General features: G+C 37.9%; 2 protein-coding genes across 3 annotated transcripts; both read left to right on the top strand.

The window, feature by feature from the left end:
• The first annotated feature begins 2,783 nt into the window (after positions 1-2,783).
• LOC103697835 (F-box/LRR-repeat protein 25-like) lies at positions 2,784-6,269 on the top strand. Of its 2 annotated transcripts, XM_039125946.1 has the most exons (4): positions 2,784-3,183; positions 3,868-4,385; positions 5,640-5,804; positions 5,882-6,269. In XM_039125946.1, the coding sequence occupies exons 1-4, from the start codon at positions 2,985-2,987 to the stop codon at positions 6,083-6,085; spliced, it is 1,086 nt and encodes a 361-aa protein (XP_038981874.1). In that variant the 5' UTR covers positions 2,784-2,984; the 3' UTR covers positions 6,086-6,269. The 2 variants fall into 2 exon arrangements, with proteins under 2 accessions (XP_038981874.1, XP_026657194.1); XM_026801393.2 differs by having other exon boundaries at positions 3,054-4,385.
• A 1,735-nt stretch (positions 6,270-8,004) lies between these two features.
• On the top strand, positions 8,005-14,183 carry LOC103697834 (sigma intracellular receptor 2-like). Its single transcript, XM_039125945.1, has 2 exons — positions 8,005-8,451; positions 13,729-14,183. Exons 1-2 carry the CDS (start codon positions 8,128-8,130, stop codon positions 13,897-13,899), a joined length of 495 nt encoding a protein of 164 aa, XP_038981873.1. The 5' UTR covers positions 8,005-8,127; the 3' UTR covers positions 13,900-14,183.
• Positions 14,184-16,216: the final 2,033 nt, after the last annotated feature.

Raw genomic sequence — 16,216 nt, 5'->3', positions numbered from 1 at the left:
TTGGCAGGGAAAACCTCTTTTTCCCCCACTTTGATAATATTATTTTGTTCCAGGAGAATCCTCAGACTCCATGTGGACCTTTTTGGCCATTACGAGTAGGGTTGGACAGGGTCTAGAAGTAAAATTTATTACATCAGAAGCCAAGTTGCAAGCCAAACTTTTGAGACCATAACTTAGTTATACGATGTCTAATTGAGATGACTTTTTTTTCTTAATCGAACAACTTTTTTAGATCTACGATATGACACCATGCCTTTTAAGAGATGGGACCTCTAGCAATTAAGCCCAAATTCTATTGTTTGAGGTTTGATATAGGTTAGTCAAAATCGATTTTTTTTTTAATATAAAACTTTGATTAGACATATCTCTCAATTCGAGAAAAATCAAAAGAAGCATCAAAAGATAAAGTCGATGCAGAAGTCAAGATCTTTCTCCTGAAAAATTTTAGTTATTTCAATTTTATTTCTACTAGTCATGGCTATTTTAGGAATTAGACGTATCTTTCAATTCGAGAAAAATCAAAAGAAGCATCAAAAGACAAAGTTGATGCAGAAGCCGAGATCTTTCTCTTAAAAAATTTTAGTTATTTCAATTTTATTTCTACTAGTCATGGCTATTTTAGGAGAGATGATCTTATTAGAACTGAAAAGATGAATTTGATTCAAATTATGTAAAGATGAATCTCATCAATATAAATAGAGACTGTGTACAACTGTTTTAGAACAACAGTAAAAGAAAAGAAGACTTAAATCTTATTTTTTCAATTCTTCCATTTTTTTAAAAAAATTTTAAGAGGTCTGAGTTATGCGCATTGAGAAAATTCTTCATTCTTTTTTATCAGACCATATCTAATTTTGCTTCATTCCTTATATCACTGAAAAGACACATCGTCAATTATGAGTCGATTATTGCAAGATTACGTTGAGGTAAAGGGTAAAGTTATGCGAGGTCTACAATAGGTCACATTGCTTGTAGCCTTGCTAGAGCTATAATGGTCAGTCTGCATTACTGTTTTAAAATAAACTCCATGAGGATACGAACTTGGTATCAACTATGTAGAGATTTCAAATTGTGAATAACTTGGGCTCTTAGCTAGAGCGAGGGGAGGGATGTTAGTTTAAGAATAGGTAAGGCTAAAAGCAGGTTGGATCATATCCGAACCGTATTCGTTTCCATATCCAATTCGGATCGGATGTGGATACATTTTTTGGTCCGATCGAATTCGGATAGTCAGTTCAAAAATCTTCCGAATACGAATACGGTTGCGGATACATATGATTTTTACATATCCAGATCTGGATATCCGTATAACAAGGATAAGTGAAAAGAAGAGTTTAAGTTAAATCAGAAAACCAATTAAGTAATTAATCAAATCTAAATTAAAAAAAATTCATATATTAGACGACTGTCACTTAAGACAGTAATCCAAAAACGGAATACCCGCTTTGAATAAAATCCTTCGAATCGCCCCACACACATGAAAAGCTCAAACCTCTCGTTCGTCTGTTTCGTCCCTCTTTTTCTCTTCATCATTTTTAAGCAACTAAGGTTTCGAAGGTCTTATCCATTTTCTAATTTCCACTCGGCTATTGCAACCAGCGACGATTGTGAGATGCCTTGAAGGCGCCATAGATCTCCTCTACTTCGGTGATGAGCAATCTTAAGCGGTATATCCTTTATAAAATTATTAATTTTTATTATTGATAAATAATTGTTAAAATTATATTTTTTTAATTAATTTTTTTATGATTACGTATTTATTGCTAGTTTTTATCATTGAATTTGCTCAAATTTGATTAATATTCGAAAAAATATCTGATTTATATCCATATTTAGATAAAAAAATGAATATATTTAATATTTGATTCATATCTGTATCTGTTTGTAACAATATTCGATTCGTATCCGTATTTATTTAGAATAAATATAAATATTAATTTTGATATTTGTTTAATATTGATATTTATATTCGTTTTAGTTAAAAAATATAAATATAAATATATTAATATTTGATTTTTATTTGCTCCGTTTGCGGTCTTAAGAATATGTCTACTCTGCAGAACAGCGTGTTTTTTTTTTAGCGCTATTGTACGTACATACAAAGTTCCAAGGCTGGAATCATGATCTGAGATGAGAAGTGCCAATGGCATTGGAATAAGTGCATGCAATAGGTGGAGGGAATAGATTGTTCTTAATTTGCATTAAACTTCGTGACAATTTAAAATTTACTGCAAAGACTAAATTATCCTTTCACTTTTAAATTTTTTCATAAAATGGATAAGAGCAAAAGTGTAATTGAAGGAAATAAGAATAAGACTTACCACAGCATGGGATACCCCCTACTATTCTTTGGTGTTTGGCAAGGATTTAAAGAACATCCCCCTCCACTTTGAGAAATATCTAACAATTTAGTTCATGTAAGCTTTCCAACGTATCAGAGCGTTGGGCCAAATTTGGGACACTCCAAAAGTAAAAGTTCTAACAGGTTTCAAATTGCTATCTGAATTAGCCAGGTGGAGAGTAGAGAGGTAAATATGAATTCTCCAAAGATGCTTATGCTCATCTGAAGCCTTGAGGTTCCAAAAGGGAGATAAAGATGAAAGATTGGACCCTTATTTTCTAAACTTCATCTAATATCTATAGTTTATCTTTCTACTAGCATCCTGTTCGCCATCTTCTTGGAGGAGAGGAACCAACGTAATTGAGTGTTGGGCCAAATTGCAACATTTGAACCCAAAACTTCGTAGTTGAAGTTTTCAAAATTCCATCCGAATTAGCCAGCTAGAGAGTAGAGATATGATAAATATGAAACTTTTGAGTCCCTTTCTTTTTTTCCCCTTTTTTTTTTTTCCCTTCTTCTTCCTATTCTTCCTCTTCCTCTCTTCTTCTTCTGTTCCCCCCCTTCTGAGAAACAGGGTCCCTGGACCCTGTCACCCGAAGGAGAGGAGAGACCCTCGGCCCTGCCGCAGCCCTGGCCGAGACCAATGGCGGCTACGACCAAGGCTCCGGCTCTCCGGGTCCGTCGCAGCAGAGGTGGAGGAGAACCCCTCCACCGGCGGCCACATCTTCGGCTTCTAGAAGCCGTTGCTACAGAGAGGGAGAAGGAAGAATCCTCCCGGCTGTCGACGGCTGCGGCCGCGGCAGCGATCGTGCGCAATGCCGAGTCCACAGTCGGAGATCTAGGTAAGTATCCCTATTCCTCCAGTTGAGGGTTCAGGAAGCCTTAGAAAGAAAGAGGAAGAGGCACTGTGAGGGAGGAGATGAGATCGGGAATTCCTTTTCTTCTCTCTTTTTTATAAGCTGATTCAAAATAGTGGCTCGCTCACCGCCGCGATGCTCGGGGCGGTTGAGCGGAATCCGCGGCCAACGATGCACATACTTATCTCAAGCCTAACCTTCCAAGGGATAGATCCCATGAAAGGTTGGACTCCTATGTATCTTCTAAACTCTATCTAATCCCCGTATCTTATCTTCTAGTAGCAGCCTCGTTGCCATCTTGTTAAAGGAGAGGCACCGAACTCTTTTTCCTCTTACCGAGACATTCTGATATCAGGGATACTAGCAGCAGCATGGCTGCAGACCGAATTAGCGAACTCCCTGATCCCATCCTTCACCACATTCTCTCCTATTTGCCCACCAAACTTGTCGTGAAGACTAGCATCCTGTCAAAAAGATGGAGATATCTATGGGCTTCCTGTTCCCACGTCCATATCGGCATTGATGATTTCCCCAGCATCACCAGCTTCGAGCGTTTTACCGAAGCTGTGCTGCTCTGCCGTGATGCATCGTCAGCCATCCAAACCTTCCATCTCTGCTGGGACCGAGACTACGACCAATTCCATGCTGATATATGGATCTACCATGCAGTGCAACGCAGCGTTCGAGAGCTCGATCTCGCGCTCGCCCTCAACGGGAAGCTCCCGCGGTGCATCTTCACTTGCAAAACGCTGTCAATCCTCAAGTTGACACTGAATAATCACCTCAGAGATATGGAGTTCCCAATTAATCTCTCCAGGCTGGAAACCTTGCACCTCTCGGCCACCACTTTCGAAGGCGACACCTTGGTAAAATTAATCTCCGGATGCCCGGTTCTCGAGTGCTTGAAGATGATGTTCTGTAAGTTTTATGTGCTGGAGATCAATTCTAGGAAACTCAAGCATTTAGATCTTTTGGAGACTGGTTCCCGTCGTGCTAGAGTTCGAGTTGTTGCTCCGGGCCTGAAGTCTTTGGACATTCGGAGTTTGAAAGCACAGGAAATTTCTCTGGAGCATTTGACATCCCTGGAGAGAGCAGATCTTCGCAATCTTACTTTTCATGGTGAAACAAGGGTCTTTAGAAGCCTATATGCTGTATCAAGTCTCCAGTTAAATGATTCGGCTTTGGAGGTTTGACGTCCTTCCATTTCTTTACCTTTTCATGCTAGGAAATTGGATATATATGTGCATTGATATCAAGTGATCCAATAATCCTATTATCTGCCCGTTTCTTTCTTCTTTCTCTCCGAAAGATACAATTCCGCCCATAACTTTCCAACTTCTATGCCCTGTCCTCTTTACAACGGCAGTCATAGGTAATACATAGCTACAGGAATTTGATAGTGTCTTGGATAAGCTTTTCGGGTATGCATGCACATTTCTGGTGACTCCCACTCTGAAAACAAGCTTCCATCTTGCGATGGATGTGGCCATGCATAAAGATTTTTAGGTTTTTGATTCTCAAACTGGTTATATAACCCACAGTTACTCTTAACATGATGATTTTTAGCTGTCCGTACATTCAAAATAGAGAGTTAAGAGCTCCAAGTTTACACTGGTCATTTTGCTGATGGTACTGGTTATGGGAATCCTTTAATGTAATTTGATTAGTTTTGGGGTCTACTTTTATCAATCCTGCTCCCCTTCTGCAATCTGAGAGCTAGGATTTAACTACATTAATAAACACTAAGAAACAAAGAAAAAGATATGTAAACTTTCTCAACAGAAAAAAAAAGGTGTGGAAGCAAATGGTTTTTAATTTAGCTTTTCACTCAGAAAAAAGCCATAATATATAGACTTCTTATTTTTTACAATGATGGTGAGAGTGCCATCTTTCAGGATTGAACCTGGAACCTCTTCTCAGCACAGGCGCTAAGGCTGGCTGAGACAAGTTTATTTTGCAGTATAAATAGACGTTGCTTTACACATTATCAAGTTTTCAAGTCATGCGATATCTTCAACAATGCATTCACCAACCGTTCCTTTCCAATTGTCAAGCAATCCTGTCACCCTTTGACTAGTACTCATTCAAAAACTCTCATCACCCTTGACAAAGAATAAGCACCTGTATGCAATAAAAAAAAAAAAGATTTTCCACTTAATTCTTCTCCGCCCCGAGCTATGGTAATGATAATATTGGTGATTAACAAATTTGATTGGCATTAGTCTTTAAAACAAAATAGCCATGTAGTTGAGATATTATGTTTGGCCAAGTTTTTGTTTTGATTTTTTTTTTTTTTTTGCTTCAGCATCAGGTAAAACATCTTCTGTTATGAACTTTCTTTGCTAATATCTAATGTCAGCCATTTTGGATTAAAAAAATCACATCATACACATTGGTACATATCTCATGTTATTGCGTTTTACAATGCTGTGTGTATTTAGTATATTTTCAAAGAGATGCTTTTCTCACAAAGTGCTCCAACAAGACTTCAAAGGCTAAAGAATTTGAAGCTGATGACATGTATGAGCGATGCCCCCTTGGAAGCAATTACTTGTTTACTCCACCAATCACCTAATCTTGAAAATCTAGTAATTGAATTTTATAAGGTAATGTACGAAAGTTACAGATTTCAGCCGCCTTTCTTTCTAGATTTTTATACTATTTGTCTCTTGTTTCTGTTCAGGAAGCTAGATTCGAAAGAACATTTTGGGAGGAGAAAAGGCCAGTCCCGGATAGTTTCTTTGGTAAGCTTGAGTTATTGGGTAACCTGAAGTCAGTTGAAATTCGTCACTTCAAAAGCAGGACGAGCACTCATGAACTTGTGAAGTTTTTCCTCTCAAATGGAAAGAGGTTAGAGAAAATGCTCATAATTCCCAAGCAAGGGTAGTTCAAAGTTCACAAAGAGGAACATGTTGAGAGAAAACCAACCAACTTCAATTTAAGCCATGTTGGCTCTTCACTAGATTTGAAGTACTCTGCATTTGTTCTTGGTTTTATGATCATACAAGGACTTAATTATTGAGCTTTGCTTGTGTCGGTAAGTACTAATCCTATATATAATGAAGTGTTTGATAATTTCATGTCAATCTCATACTGCACCTTAATATTCTCGACTGATGAAGAGTCCAAAGGCATTTTTGGTGCATCTCATACATCTTCGAGAGTGGGATTTGCAGTGTATGCTAATTCCACAATTTAATGCTTTGTGTTTATCACAATTGGCTCATCCTACAAAGATTGCACCAGCTCTAGTTAAGAGTACCGGCCCAACATTTTACTCAAAATATTTGTACCATGACCACGGTTGATGTAGATGCCATCAACAAAAAAAAAAATTGATAGTTGATAGAAGCAGTTATTATCTTGTGATTATATCATCTATGCGGATACGGATTTAGTTTCGCATCAAATTTTCATCAAAAAGATGATTTTTTTTATAAGAACCAAAAAATTCGAACAGTACATTTGATTTCAGGTCGTTTCGGTATTCTCGCTGCTGGCATGGCCTGGTGGAGATGGGTGACATTTTATAAGGCAGGTTTCCTAATTTTTCATATTTTTCTTAATGCCCATCTTAAGAAAGAAACACAAAAATTCAGGGACTCTTACTAAAGAAAACTAGCCTCTTTCTTCCTCATTTTTAGACCATGGTATATACTACATTATCAAGTAATATATATTAAACAAATTAGTACGAGTACACACTATATGATTAGATGATATACATCAAATAAATTAGTACACAGTACATAGTTTTTAATGCCCATCTTAAAAACTAAAAAAAAATAAAATCATGTGCAACATTTTCTTTCTTCTTCATTTTTGAAGTATGGTACTCTCTACATGGTCAAATAATATACATTACACACTACATGATTAAATGATATACATTAATCAAATTAGTACACAGTATATTATCAAGTGATACGCACATAGCAAATCTAGCATATTGATATACAGTTCCAAAACATAATGTTGACCAGTATACTCTATATGATGTTTGACCAATATACTCTATATAGTCGGTGATATACACGCGTTAACTTTCTAATACATCCACAAATTTCTTTGATATACATCTAGCAATGATCCAACACACACTTTCAGATAAATTAATACATAGTTTTCAGAATATACTTTATACCAATATATTTTACATAACCGGATGACACGCGCCAAGCAATTAGTCATCTAATAAGATAATACACATCTCTAAATAAATCGATACATAATTTTTAAAATATGGTATTTATTATGTTTCTGCATTGTGCACAGTTTTTTTGTTTTATCTAATATAACAAATTATATATGTATTATTTTTTATATTTTATGAATTCTTGGAAAATCTATGATCTACGTTTAATAAGTCGAATGAATCCTAACAAATTAAATCCTAAGTTACCCTTCCTACTAGAAATGAGACAATGAAGTCCCTCTTATTCTAGTGATCCTGGTCTCCTTATGTTTGATTAATCTATTAATTTTATGCTTGACTTGACTTAATAATATCGCTGTCACCTCACCCACACCCTCACTTTGGTCCATGGATTTAATAATACGTACTTGGAAAGATGGACCGAAGCATCATAGCAAAACACTTTGGTTCATTTAAACATCATCCGGTCGGTCTTGCTCCAACCCGGCTCGGCGGTCTACATGCCCGGTTCGGTTCATCAAACCATCTCCGGTCATATGCGCCTGTCACAGGCGGCGAGTAGCCACCGCCACCCGATAGAATGAACTCGCGGAACAACAGAACGTTATCCCATATTTATAGCTCCGTTCACGGGCGCCGCTCTTCCGTCTCGCTCATCCCGGAAGAAAAGAACCCGAGAGAGAGAAAAAGAAAGAAAGAAAGAAAGAAAGAAAGAAGCCTTTGCGACTGCTCCGAGGCCTTCGTAGGCGAAGAAGAAGCCGAAGCCGAGAGAGATGGGGCTGATCTCGGGGCTCGTCGACGCCGTGGTGGTGCTGTTCTCGGCGGTGCTGGCGGTGGCGGTGCCGCTGATCGACGCACAGACCGTCCTCCCCGGCTCCCTCTTCCCGGCGCCCCTGGTGGGGCTCAAGCAGTGGTACGGCGAGGAGTACGGCGACTACCTCATGGCCGAGAAGCCTCACTTCTTCGTTGGCCTTGTCTGGGTCGAGATCGCCTTCCTCTGGCCACTGTCCCTCGCCAACATCTATGGCATCCTCGCCCGCCGCCGCTGGTCCGCCACCACCTCCCTCATGGCCGGCATCTCCACCGCCACCTCCATGGTATGTCTCCTCCACCGAAAGAACCACAGATCTTATCTTTTCTTGGGTTTATGCGCCGTTTTGTGTGATTTCCGCCCTTATCTTAAGAAAATATCTTAATTTTCTTGAAAAACTTGTTAATTTTCGAGGATTGACTTGTCGTTTAGCTCTTTTTTCTTGAATCTTGATTCGTTAATTTAATTCCGTTAATGAGGAAAATTTTCTTGCTTAGGAAGCAGTCACGTTCTGAATAGAATAAACCGATATCCTGTTATGTTTCTTGGATCGTCAATGGACCCAATTTCTTGTTTTGTTAATTGTTTCATTATGGGCTGGTAGATGAGAGTGGCCGTTGAAAGGCATGGCAAGGGGAATAATATTTCGTGATTCAGTAAATAGCCAAAAAAAAGAAGAAAAAACTGGAAAGTGTAGGTCCTTCGAGTCTTTGACAGTTGGTCCCAAGACGATGAACTTTGTTGATTCCTTTTGTCCTGCCTTATTTTCTTATATATGTCGGCAAATTTTGTGAGATGTTTTGAAAGGAAAGGTTAAAACCTGACAAATAGGTGACATATAATCTATCAATATTGAGATGCTGGGACTCGTTTTCTTTTAGGATAGTAGATGAGAGTGGTATTTCGGAGCTAGCTCGAGAGGACTGAGTTGCTGAAAGAATAATGTCGCAGATATCCTGAGAAGATCCTAAAATAGATTGGACTAGGAGGTTACAGCTGTCCCCATTGTGACAAATCTTGGATTCTTCTTTTCTCTCATTAATATATACCCCCAAAGATTTTGAAGTTATGTGAGAGAATGATTGAAACCCGACAAAGAAGGGATATCTATCTCGTCATTGGTCTGTAGGTAAGATCTTGATATAGCAGCTTTAGGCTGATGATGAAAATTTGGTTATCACGGCACGTTTTACCCTGTCCTTGGGACAGAAGATTTTCGTTTCATTTCTTTTTCAAATTGTTTCAGTTAAAATGGAGCCAACCCATTATCCTTTTAAAGCTGGAGATGAAAGAAATGAATTATTACTGTTATGGATTAAACTGATCAATGAAAATAACAGATATATGAGAAATTTTTCAACATTAGTTATTATGATGTCTGTTAACACTTCTTTGTACCATTAAAATTTCATGGTGTGCTTTAATAATGCAACAAAATGATATATGCCGCCAGGTCATATTTTTAAATTTCAAATAAGTTAGGCGATTAATAATAACAAGAACTATGCATGATACTAAAATTAGTACTAATGTTTGCCATATTGCTTCGTAGAGGGCGTACCGTGTCGTTCTGGTAATATGATATTGAGGTTCAGTTTGGTATAATGAACAAAACCGGTTTGAATCAAGTAGAACCGTCCCATACTTGGTTTATGTTGTACCAACCTGTAGCTTCAAGTTACAGGTGGTATTATGGCTAGGTGTGAGAAATGTTGTGTGGTACAGTGTGCATATTATATTGCACCAATAATGTATTGGTATGGTAGCCAATACCGGTATAGAAAACTTTGATTAAAGGTTTTGAATGGTTCTCTAAAAGAACCCAGGGAAGCTGAATTTTAAACAATCTTTCCAAAGCCTTGTTGTTTAAATAAAACCTAAAAATGTTTTTTTTTTTTTAATTTACTTTGTACCTGCCAATTGTTCAGGGAGTTGCATCCCCTTTCATGGATCTTTTATCGGGCTTGAAGGTGTTATACTTTCACCAATGTCTATTTTGAGCCTCTATAAAAGTTCAGTTTTAAATTTACATATTCTTTTAATATTTTCTTTTTTTTTTGAGTATACATTATGATTTGTCTTTTTAAATTAGACAATGCTGCAGCGCCATAATCTTTCTTATGCTGTCTTTTTACTTTTTATCATGCCTCGTCTCTGTGAACTATATGATATAGTGCCTTTGATGTCCGACTGGAGAAGTATCTAAATTAGAAAGGAGATTAGATAGATGCTTAGAAAACCAAAACATAAGACGTGACTAAGTCGCCTTTGATATGCAGAATTGCTGTTTTGTGCTCCTTGAAATTCTGCATGGTTAAAATAATCTTTATGTAGCAACCAGTTTTAAGGTATCAAAATCTGGATCAGCATAGATCATCATATAGGAAGACAGCTATACCAATGCGAAACACAGTTCTGATGACATTAGAACTCCAGTAACTCAAGCTCTAACCAAAATAAGACCTTCAACACTATTTCCACAGGATCCAGAGATATTGCAAAATATTATCATAATTATAGAAGCTATAAAATTTCTAAAATAGGACACAAACTCTTATGTGGAGCAGAAACTAATGTAATAAATAATATCCCATCATCAAGAAGCATGACTGTGGTACAGTCCATTTGTCGCTATTTAAAAAAAAAAAAAAAGAAGAGGAGTTTGGAAGTTCTGGGATATTCCATTTATTTTTTATGTCATCTTTTTGCGTAACATCTCCACCTAACTCTGGAGCACCTTTCTGTCAATAGATAAAGATTGTCCAATTTTTACATACCATCTCAAAGAATGGATGCGTCTAGGTGTGCACAGCTGTGCATATGTCATCGCATACTAACTCTATCTATCTTCTTTTTTGCACTTACAAGATAGAGGGGAAAAATGAAACAAGTATCTCACAACCGATAAAGGGAAAAGAAACTGAGACCAAAGGAGCCCAAGAGGTACCTACACAACTCCTGCCTGCCCCCTCCTTGTCAGCCCCCTAGGATCCTACTTTGTCGCCATTGTTGTCAAATCATGACCTTTTTTCTCTCTCCATCTCCATCCCATATTATCATAGACTTTTTTTAGATTTATGTTTTAGCAACCCTATATGCTCTGTTATTTGTTACCAGCAGCTGCTCTGGCACCGTTGTTGGTCAGAGTTCATCCAAGTATATTGGAACAGGCTGCTGTTCTCTTTCTTTCTTTTCTCTCTCTTTTTTCCTCCTATGATATTTTAGTGATATCTATATCACAAAAACAATATGATGATAATGAACACTTGCAATTATTGGAAATTTATAACTATAAGCTTTTAGTTTCTTGCCGTCTCTTATAATTGTAAAATTCTTGTTATCAAAAGCCAGTCAAGGTGAAAACATTCTGATGGAGATAATGTCAGTCAGAAATCAAAGAAACCATTATTATCTCTGAAAGCAATTGGATTCCTAAAAACTATCTTATACTTTGATTAGATGGGGATGAGAAAAAGGGGGTGGGGGGGGAGCCTGGTTTTAGAACTTGATGCTGATTTTCACGGTGCTAGAGTGGGAATCAAGACAAGGATGGCAAGGCATGATGTGGTGGTGATTTGCTTTGTCTCCTCCCTTGATCGTTCTCTATCCCTTTTAGGTTGGAGATCTTAGGAGGTCACCCTAGAGAGAAAGGTTCTGAGTTTCAGCTGTGATCAAATCTGTTTCGGTGGAGTTTGAACCATAATTGACCCCTGTTTGCAATCATATTGTAGTCATTTTTTTCTTTATTAAGTATATAGGCTATATAATACCTATTTGCAATTGATTTTCTTTCTTTTTCTTAAGCTAAAAGAGACCATACGTGCATAATAAGCAATGATTGATTTTTTCTTACTTTTCTCAATTTTTTGAATTGTTGCTGACTTTTTAATTTGAAACTCTAATATTAGGGGAGAGAGTTGAAACCAAGGTCTGTCGTACCACCCTGCACCATACCGTACTGAGAGAAAATTGGTACGAAATACTTTCAAGTTGGTACAAGCCAGTACTGAGACGTATCGAGCTGCATACCGATCCGTACCAAGGTATATCGAGATAAAAATTGAGAGAAATGATTAGAGAGCTATTTCGGCACAGAGGTGTACCGTACCATACCGAACCGATAAGATATCGATACGATTTCCGATGCCGAGATTGTGGATCTTGGTTGAAACTGTTGAAACTGAAACTTTAACTGTAGGACTGAAACTGAGAGTGAAACCAAAACCTAGTTGTAAAACCTTGCTAGAGAGATAATTCCTTTGTTCTCTCACTTACTTCACGTCCAACACCCCCCCTCCTCCTCCTCCTCCTCCTCCTCCTCTTCTTCCTCTGTCTTCTTTGTTTGAAAACAACGAGAAGATAACAAGATTCTTTTCTTCTACCCAATCAAGCTCCTTATTTTCTGTCTCATTCAGCTGTGAGATATTCATTAGGTATTCCCTCAATATCTTGTAAATGCAATGAAAGGAGGTGGATCTGGCTCTTGGCTTTGAGATTCGATTCTAACACAACCATATGTCACCTTTGTCCGGCTGTGCACCCTAAACACTTCCATTGTCTCCTCCTTCCCTTCCCAATCCTTAAAAAATCTAACCACTTACCATTCGAACATACCTGCCCTCCTTACCAACCTTAAGACATGGGAACCCTAACATATTTATCTTGCTAAATTTGTTTCATATTTTGAATCCTTATCAATTTAATAGGTTCAATTCAACAAGATTTGCACTCTAATTGGAGAGAATGGTCCAGTCTCAAAAAAAGAAAAGCTTCCTCTCTCATTCCTTTTGTCACAATGCTTCTTATTCGCAGTGAAGTTCAAATGCATTAAAATTAAAGTTTATTACTTTTCCAAACTTTCTATTTTATACTTAACATGTATTACAGAGCCCATGTGCTAGTACAACTTAAATTCAAGGGAAACTAATCATAAATTCAGATATTACTAACTATTACTGGTGATGCAAATGAGCTCCAATTCTATCAGTTAATCTGATACTTCAATCAAATTATGCTCATATTAGCTTCATTTTTTGTGGGGAAGGCTTGTGCATTATAATCAAAACCCTCTGCAGCTCAGAGTTTATGACAGAAATGAATAGACAAACCAGCATAGACAATAAACTCATCTTCTTTTGTAAAATTCATGTCCCACTTCCTGAGAAGAATTGGTCTACAAAGATTGGCTTATCCTTTGTAAAATGACAGAAATGAGTGGGTCCAGCTTAGCATAAAAAGATAGGAATGCCTACAATACTTCCACTTATGCTTGGAGGAAATTAACAAGTCATTAGTTTTAGAGGGAGGGTTAGTCTGTTGCCTTGATAAATCACAAGCATTCTGGGTTGGTAAACAATAAGTGACTATTGGCTGTTATTGTATTTATCCATTTAACATTGGCTGGTGTCATGGTGGCAATATCCAGCAAGCTTTATTAGGTTGCTGTGATGGATGAATATACTGACAGGAAATCTGTATCATATCTGTTCCTGATATATGTAGTTGGATAATGTTTTTGTTCCAGTTATTTCTACACCGTCTGATACTGGGTTTATTCATTCAGGCTGCTCTGATGGCAGAGCTGAAGCTTTCAGGCAAGGCATCAGACAGGTTAATTCAAACGTATTCTCTGTTTTGGGTTTTTGCCCTCTTTGCAACCTTACGAGGACTTATCTTGCGCCCTCGCCGCGCAAGCACCTCTCAACCCCCCTTTGCTCGAAGGAAGAGAGCTTAATCAACAAATTAGTGCTTTTCCATTTGCATCATTCCGTTGCTGAGGAATTAGTCAGGAATCATCAATTATAATGGGAATTTAATGTCGGTGAAGAAACTGGAGACACCCAAGATTTGTCTGTTTTTGTTGTATTTTTTGTCGTTAGGTCTGATCTGTGTTTTAATAACAGAGGGACGATGCTTTTTAACAGGTCATCTACGATTAACTTTAGAATGCCGTGATAAATTGTTGCAATGATTTTGATGCCATAAACAGTTTGAACATTTATGAAACATTTACTATGAGATCATGGTCTTCAAAATTGCAATTCTACGCTGAAAATTGGATAAATTTTGCATGAAATCAGCAGAGCGAGCAATCATCAATTTGCAGGTTCTCTGAATCATGCATTCAGGGAAAGCAGTGGCATCGGGACAGCTTCTATTCCATCATAACCTGGAGTTCAACCAACTAGGTGTGTGTTCTTGGATTTGTTCTGAGACCTGCCCTTACTTTATAATTGCTTTTTTAGCACTGGAGTCCTGCCTTGTTTTGCCCGAGGTTTTAGGGTGAAGTCCATGTTAATTTTCAAGTACTTTCCATAATGCCAAAGATGGCATGGTAACTTACTCCTTGTTTACGGTTTTTAACTGATAACAGACGTGAGTGGCCAACTTGGCTAGAGAGTAGGTCAAAATGGTTCCTTTAAGGCTTTCTTGCTAGTTTGCCTGTCGCCACCAATATAATTGCAAGCAAGATTGCTCAAGAGAAATCTGGTTCAGAGATGAATCAGTTGTGCAAGAGCTCACTTGAGAATGAGACTGAATCATTTCTCATTCTAACGCTGGAGTTGTTCGCATGAACTTTAGGCTGTATCTACTCTGGTTCAGAATTAGGTTATGATAGGTTACTCGGTTTAGGTTCCCAGTCCAACTCAACCCAGTGGTCGGTACCTTTCACCTCTCAGTGAAAGGTCAACGGTTTGAATCATCGTGACTTGGTTCTCTGATGCTTACCAAACTAGATTCTCAGGGTTGGAGAGCTTCCTTAATCTTAATGTTCGATCAGTACCACTGAGAAAGGTACTGAAAGCCTTGACTCTGAGAGCTTCCTTAATCTCAGATTTGGAGAGTTTACCTCATTACTTGACTCTGAGAGGGTGGGTTCAACTATAAATCCCATCCAGAAAGCCAACTTTGCTTGGACCAACACCAAACCAAGACTAGGTGGGTTTGTTCTGGTTCTAAAGCAGGGCTTGATTGTTAAAAACAGTTTGGCTTTATTCCGAGCTGCTTTATAACATGTGTTCATGTGATGCAGTATCATAATTACAAGTGCCTCTGAGAGGGAAATGTTCCTAGAACGTGGAAAGCATATAGCTTGGATGCCACTTGCCGTTTACAAATACACTTTCAGATGAAAAAAGTTCAGCCGTGTGATCCAAGGAGTCGAATTGAAAGGATTTGCTTTATCCATTAGAAGAAGCAGGATGGATTGCATTGAATTTAAAGCAAGATCTTTTGCACATACACTTTTGATTCTTTTATACCTACACTTTTGATTGCTAGCTTAAAAGAACTATACAAGGTGGGTGCGTTACGTAAAAGGACAAATATCTACTGAAATTGCTGCTAGAAAGGTGAGATCCTAGTTGGGACATGTAGCAGAAAGTTCAATGCATGGTGGAGATGACTTCCAAAGGTGGAATCATCTATTCTATGAAATATATATACATCTCAATTAATTCCACAACTAATATGAGAAGGGGGAGGCAGTCTACTTGGTGCCATTCTACACCTGGCATGATCGGTATCGATCATTCATATATACGTAATGCATGCGTGATGTAATATGCCACTTAACGATGATGTTTGATTCAAACCTAAGATCTCTCATATATGGGGCAAGCACGACAAGTGTCTTGCATGAAACCTATCTACTGGGTTTTAACGACCAAAATAATAAACTTTTATCCAAGCATGAGAGGCTTGTGGCCGGTTCTTTGCAGCCGTATCTAATGAATCCTCAGCAGCTCCATCCTAACAAGATAGAAAAAAAAAAAGAGAAGGCAACAATCAAATCCCTCAAAAAACCATTTGTTCCACAAACCTCCATAACTTTTGTTGCCACCAGGGTCTTCAAACTTGTCCCTTGTGTATCGCCAGCTTTCAAGAAAACTTTCTTTAAGCCAGTGACTCACCACTATGAGACTAATTTTTCCCCTTCTGCACTTCAAACAAGTAAACAATTTAGACAAACATATGGGCGACACAACTTGATGATTTCTTGCATACACAATGGCAGTCATCAATGAATGAATAACGTTAGAAATTAAAAT

Source organism: Phoenix dactylifera, chromosome 4 (assembly GCF_009389715.1).
Source record: "Phoenix dactylifera cultivar Barhee BC4 chromosome 4, palm_55x_up_171113_PBpolish2nd_filt_p, whole genome shotgun sequence".
Taxonomy (NCBI): Eukaryota; Viridiplantae; Streptophyta; class Magnoliopsida; order Arecales; family Arecaceae; genus Phoenix; species Phoenix dactylifera.
This window is presented reverse-complemented; position numbering and strand designations above follow the sequence as displayed.

Excerpts from the sequence above, each read along its gene's own strand:
- LOC103697835 (XM_026801393.2), top strand. The coding sequence starts at position 3,570 with ATGGCTGCAGACCGAATTAGCGAACTCCCTGATCCCATCCTTCACCAC. Across the intron at positions 4,386-5,639 it reads TAAATGATTCGGCTTTGGAG|TATATTTTCAAAGAGATGCT; the intron begins GTTTGACGTCCT and ends GTGTGTATTTAG. Across the intron at positions 5,805-5,881 it reads TAGTAATTGAATTTTATAAG|GAAGCTAGATTCGAAAGAAC; the intron begins GTAATGTACGAA and ends GTTTCTGTTCAG.
- LOC103697834 (XM_039125945.1), top strand. The coding sequence starts at position 8,128 with ATGGGGCTGATCTCGGGGCTCGTCGACGCCGTGGTGGTGCTGTTCTCG. Across the intron at positions 8,452-13,728 it reads TCTCCACCGCCACCTCCATG|GCTGCTCTGATGGCAGAGCT; the intron begins GTATGTCTCCTC and ends TTATTCATTCAG.